A 6,074-nucleotide genomic window follows, 5' to 3' on the forward strand; every position below is an offset into this window, starting at 1 on the left:
ATGAACTTTAGGCCGGCACACACCTTGAGGACTACTGGCTATACATCTCGCCATAGAATAAATTGGACCAATCGAAAACAATTCCGTAAAACATCATCCCAAGATCGGGGTGGTGCACCATCTCAGAAGTAATCCAAAACTGGAGCTCGGCTACGAGCGGCTGGCTACACAGGAGACTTCCGGCGTTAAGCTCGGCCAAACTCCTTCAAACTTTTTAAGGCAGAGGTGCTCTATGACTGCTCGGATGCAGACCGACGTTGGAATTCGGCTGCAAAAAGTCACCTCGGATGCAATCCGGCATTGGAGCTCAGTTGCAGGAGGACCGCCGCTCGGGAAAAACATCAAACCAGAGGTATGGTGCGAAAATAATAAGGCATTTATAAAGTTTGAGAACTTAAAGGGGCTCGTCGGATGTCCGACATGTGAACTCTTTGGATACACCTCAACGATCCTCGAGATCGAACATGAGAATATTTTTTTACCATCTTTCAAAACTGACGACCGAAGATGAAGGACGGTTCAGAAGAAACAAGGAGCGTCTTCAACTTGAAGGAGGGTTTAAGGGGCTACTGATGGAGTCCTAGACTAGCGGATACTCACCACGTCGTCATCCGCCCAGGTGGGTCGGGCCGAGCACCCCCATGGCGTTTCACTAATGGACCATTTCGTATAGCCCATGATGCACACAAGGGAGATTCCACAAGACTTGGTGCACAAGACAAGGATTCATGTAATCTTAAGCCTCCGGTGGATTATATAAACCGGGGCTAGGCTAGTCAATAGATCATCTCATGTTAGAAGAGAATTCATCCATGCGATCTCGAGGTAGATCATCCTTTGTACACCATCACAACCAATATAAGGAGAGCAGGACGTGAGATTTTATCTCTTAGAGAGGACCGAACATGGATAAACATCGTGTCTTTCTCTACTTCATGTTACCATCTAGGCGAGACCACCAGCCCGGGACCTCTACCCAAGATTCGCTGGTTTTAGCACCAACAGAGTACGAGAGTTCCCCATCGCTGCTACTCGTAGTGGTCGGGCTTCGCCCAGTCGCGCTCTCTAGCTACGGTGAAAGAGGAGCAAGGTGAAGGGAAAGCCTCGACAGGATCTAGGAGGATTTCCCTCTAGTTGTTCATGGGAACGACCGGAGGGACGAACAAAACGATTGATTCGAATCCATACCCATATACACGAGAGTGTTCTTTGCCCATCCCAAAAGCCCATTGATAGAAAACTAACTTTTGAAATCAGAAAACCCCATAGATATCCATGTATACATACTACTGTAGTAAAGTTTCAAAATGCGCATCAATTCTAGGATTAGAACTTTAGACTCCAGAAAAATAACAAGCACGAACATCAAGTAATTTGCTTTGCTTTTTTGTTTAGATTAAAAAATTAGGATGAGGTAATCAGATAATATTGGCCCCAGTCGTATCGGGCCGGGTTTGGGCCATGCCCATGGTATTGAAAATATGACCATGCCTTATCCATAATTAGGTTGTGATTGGTTGAGCTCGAGATTGTAAAATATCTATTGTGAAAAAGCTGTTGTGGAAAAAGCTGGAAACTGAAAACTTAAGGTAGCCTCGGTTTTAAAATTTACACTAGAAAAAGCTATAGATTTTCAAAAACTGTGTTGAATATTTACCCCCTTTATTTAGCTTTTAGTTTTTAAAACAGAAGTTCGTAAAAAAAACTGAACCAAATACAACCTAGTTTTTTTTTAAACCCAACCAAATACAACCTAGTTGGGTTGACTTCGAGCAGTGTCCAAGACACAGTGGGCATGAGTCGTCCGCATAACAGAAAGGGCAGCGCTCTGCGCCGGCGCGCCGGCCGAAACTTTCGGCCGGCCGCGCGCGGGCCGTACGATCCATCAACCCCCGCGCGTCCGCACCGTTGGATCTGCATGCAATATTTTTTTCCCGATGCAACAAAAATCCAACACGATGCAGCAATTTTTTCAACGGTTGCAACAAAAAACAGAAATTGTAGTAAAAAAAATATTTACGTGGTCATAGCAAAAAAACGAAGTTGATGTTGCGTGGTAGCAAAAGTCAAACGCCGGTTGTAACAAATATCTGCATGAACGTGTATGTAACTTTTTAATGAACGGTTGCAGCAAAAAAATGATGCTGGTTGTAGCAAAAATTAACACGGTTGTAGCAAAAGTAAAAAACATCGATTGTAACGAAAAATCCGACGAACTAAAGTTGCAACCAAACGTATATCCAGCTTTTTTACTGAACAAATATAGCAAATAAAAACGCTTGTAGCAAATATGACGCTGGTTGTAACATTTTAGACAAAAAAATGTTGCATGCCCAATCAGCGCTCAGCGCGCGGACCCCGTGCGGCCGGCGCACCGGCCAGAAACGATTCCCTAACAGAAACCGGTTGGTTGGAACTTTCCTTCCATATCGAATCCTTTTTCAATAACATTATATTGAAGTACTAGGACGCAAGTTTTGAATTTTGACTATTGGACAATTCTATATCGATTTAGAAATATTCATAACATCGTACCCCACCATGACACGGGTGCATTTTCTATTCACCTTAATTCGGTACTTTATTAATGTTCATTCAAATAATAAAATTGGGGTAAAGTTAGTTTCTCCATTGCCAAAGCGGAATTTACTCTATTGCCAAAGCCGGGTGGACCAGAGACTTTTCTTCTCAGATTTCGCAAATGACGGCTTGAAACAAATTGTAAATATCGCAACTAGCATCTGCAAAAGTATTCATGCCCATAGCATACGACATACTCCAAAACCACAGGCCGCTTATCACCACCGAGGCAACATGCCAACATAGCACTGAAATACCCCAAAACCACAGGCCACTCTGACCAGGCCGAAGCTAGTTAGCAGTTAGCAACATAGCACTGAAATATCCATATCAAATATCATTAGCGCCCACATTGGAAAACCGGCTGCAGACTAGCCTATTTAAACAACACACCGGCTCCGTGTTTCCTCAGATCCAAACCAGAACACAACTTTACCACATCCACATCCTGAGAAACAACATGAGTGTAGAAATCCTTGATGGCAAGACCGTCCAGAGCTTCGTCGAGGACGAAGACGCCTTCAACTCATCGGTGGACGGCCGGTTTGCGGCCCTCGACACCAACCATGATGGCTTGCTCTCGTACTCCGAGATGGCCCAGGAGCTCATGAGCCTCAGGGTTCTTGAGAAGCACTTTGGGGTCGATGAGTCCGCCATGAGCCATGGTGAGCTTGTCGAGCTCTACCGTGGCCTGTTTGCGAGGTTCGACCGAGACGGCAATGGCACGGTGGAACTCGAGGAGTTCCGGGCTGAGATGAAGGAGGTGATGCTCGCTGTGGCTAATGGACTCGGCTTCCTGCCGGTGCAGATGGTGGTTGAAGAAGGCAGCTTTCTGAAGGTGGCTGTGGACCGCGAGCTGGGCAAAGCAGCTTGAAGAAAGAAACTGCTTGGAACGACTTTTCAGAATCAGGGGGTTGCATGTTTATGAATTCTAACTTTGTATTGCCAATTTTGTTATGTTACAACTACACCAGTGCTGGTTATTTGTATACTTAATAAGTGAAATAAATGCTACAGCATCATTTTAATTTACAAAATCACAAGCTAATTTATGTAAAGGGAAATGTCGTAAATCTATGTTTGTGGATGCCTACATGAGAAATACGTATCAAACTAGCAGTTTTAGAATTTGGGTGTTTTGTTTTCCCTTATCCAGAATAAGATTATGTTATGACAACTGAAAATTATGTTCAGAACAGTCACCAAGAAGAATCAGATTAACACAAGTTAAATCAACCGTGTATATCTAAATTCAAGAAAGTACATTTCAATTCAACACCACATGTTAGTACGAACAGAGTTTTTCTACAAACAAATTAAGTGAAGAAAGTATGTATCCATTGCAGAACTGGTAGCAACTTTACATTATCAGCACCAGAGCTAACACTGTCGGAATAGCTCATCAACTGATTTTGTGCTGTCTTCTGTCTGATTCATCTGCTACTCAAATGTCTAATACATAATTTACTCAAGCTGCCGTTTCTAGACCTGCAGAATGTAAGCCATTGGATGAAAGAAGAATCCATGCTGCCCTTTCTGAATAAAGTGTAACACCCTCCAAAATCTTCTTTTGCTCATACACCAATCCTGGCGTGCATATGGCACCGGTAAATTCAGGTATAACATACACCTCCAGTAATCCAGATCCATGCTCCAGATAACTACTTCGAAAACTTGAAGAACCGTTTGATAATGGCAACGAAAAACCGAGCCATATACTGCTGTTGCGGAATCGTCTGAAATCCCAATACAATCACAACCCATGAGCTCAATCGTCTTTCTCTTCGAGCTCACCTTCGAAAGCATCAACATTGTTCTCCAATGGAGAATCTTTGATCTCCAGTGACCTCAGGAAGTTAAAGTAGGCATACTTGATGTCAAACTGCATGTCATACCAGTAGTTGACGGCAATGGTGAGCCCGTTAGGGCCGGGGCTCTGGCTGACATGGTGAAACCACATGCTCGGCAAGTAGAGCATCTCGCCGGCGCGGACGGTGCACCGAATCGGCATGGGCCCCTTGAAGTAGAGCGGGCAGGATGAGGCCTCCGCCGCCATCTCCTCCGGCGAAGCCGGGTACGGGTCCACGCTGCTCCACGGCACGACCCTCTCGGGCTCTTCCATCTCCAGCTTGAGCTTCGGCACCTCCTCCCCTTCCTTCACCGGGGCGTAGCCGGCGACGGGGTACTCGCGGACGTGGAGGCGGTGGTGCTCGGTGGGGGGCAATAGGAGGAAATGCTTCTCGCCGGAGAGGACGACGTAGATGTTGTCGTAGTGGTCCTTGTGGAAGGAGGTGACGGAGCAGGAGTTGCCGATCCAGAGGTTGACGGCCTCGGGGAGGCAGCCGAGCGCTTCGCTGGCCCAGGGCACGTGCGCGTCCACGTCGCCGGCCACCGCCGCGTACTCCCCGCGCAGGCAGTCGTCCTGCTGCTGCGCGTAGGCGACCAGGCCGGCCTCCGGGTCGGAGTCCCTGATAAGCCGCACGGCGGCGGGGAAGTCCACCCGGCGGACGTGCGCCGACGCGAAGCACCTGGCGCCGGGGCGGCGCGGGTGCGCGGCGAGGGCGTCGGCGCGGCCGTCGGGGGTGAGGTGGACGGAGACGTCGGTGGAGCGGAGCGCGTCGGAGAGGTAGGATTCGGTGGGCCAGAGCGAGGCGGCGGGCCAGTGGCGGGTGGCGGCGGCGGAGACGAGGAGCGGGCGGCCCGGGGAGACGTGGTCGCGGAGGAAGGCGAGCGGAGTCGGGGGCAGGTCGGCGCGCGGCACGGCGTCCGGGGAGTGGAGGCCCAGCAGCTCGCGCGACTCCGCCCACAGCTCCCTCACGCTGCGCTCCATCTCAGGTTGCGCCGCTAATTTTGCGAATTCTGGCGGCGGCGGCGGCGGCGGCATGGCGGCTCAACGCGCGTCGAACGACTCAAGGGCTTAGCCGGCGAGCTGGCCCACTGGGGATTCCGGCCAGACCTATGGCTATGGGCTAAGGGCCTGGTTTAGTAAACTCTTCGTGGGCTGTAATCATACGGCCTTAGAGCATCTCCTATAGCTCCCATTTCTCCACTAAAATTTTGGTTTACCTAAAAAATACTAAAATTTTGGTTCTGCTCCAAAAAAAATGGTATTGAGCGCTTTTTTAAGCTAATTGGTTTGCTGTCAACATTTGGCTCTGCCCTCAAAAAAAAAACAAGCCACAATTGGCAATCTCGAAAGTTGTAAAAAATTCACAACTTCTTGTGAGGTTGACAAATAAATTGGTGAATAAACAAACACTAGTCAACATTTTTCAAATATTGACATGCCAATTTTTGACATCAAACCAATCATGCTCTTTCTATTTGGCGCATTAAGCATATGTTACATTGTGATTTGATCACCCGCGCACATGCGCTCCCATGTGCGTTTGGGCCAGCCCATTTGTTTCTTTCGATTAAAACACTTCAATAGGGTGTGCGGGCGACGGATTCCAACGTAGGACCCTTGACTTTCACAGAGGAACTCACCAACC

At 48.0% G+C, this 6,074-nt stretch overlaps 2 protein-coding genes across 2 annotated transcripts; one reads left to right on the top strand and one right to left on the bottom strand.

The window, feature by feature from the left end:
* Positions 1-2,920: 2,920 nt before the first annotated feature.
* LOC123395760 lies at positions 2,921-3,612 on the top strand. Its single transcript, XM_045090791.1, has one exon. The coding sequence runs from the start codon at positions 3,041-3,043 to the stop codon at positions 3,452-3,454; it is 414 nt and encodes a 137-aa protein (XP_044946726.1). The 5' UTR covers positions 2,921-3,040; the 3' UTR covers positions 3,455-3,612.
* Positions 3,613-3,831: 219 nt separating this feature from the next.
* Positions 3,832-5,491, bottom strand: LOC123395758 (bifunctional peptidase and (3S)-lysyl hydroxylase JMJD7). The gene has a single exon (XM_045090790.1). The coding sequence runs from the start codon at positions 5,462-5,464 to the stop codon at positions 4,349-4,351; it is 1,116 nt and encodes a 371-aa protein (XP_044946725.1). The 5' UTR covers positions 5,465-5,491; the 3' UTR covers positions 3,832-4,348.
* Between the last annotated feature and the right edge of the window lie 583 nt (positions 5,492-6,074).

This window comes from Hordeum vulgare, chromosome 5H (genome assembly GCF_904849725.1).
Source record: "Hordeum vulgare subsp. vulgare chromosome 5H, MorexV3_pseudomolecules_assembly, whole genome shotgun sequence".
NCBI classification, from domain to species: Eukaryota; Viridiplantae; Streptophyta; class Magnoliopsida; order Poales; family Poaceae; genus Hordeum; species Hordeum vulgare.

Coding starts and splice junctions, on each gene's coding strand:
- LOC123395760 (XM_045090791.1), top strand. CDS start 3,041: ATGAGTGTAGAAATCCTTGATGGCAAGACCGTCCAGAGCTTCGTCGAG.
- LOC123395758 (XM_045090790.1), bottom strand. CDS start 5,464: ATGCCGCCGCCGCCGCCGCCGCCAGAATTCGCAAAATTAGCGGCGCAA.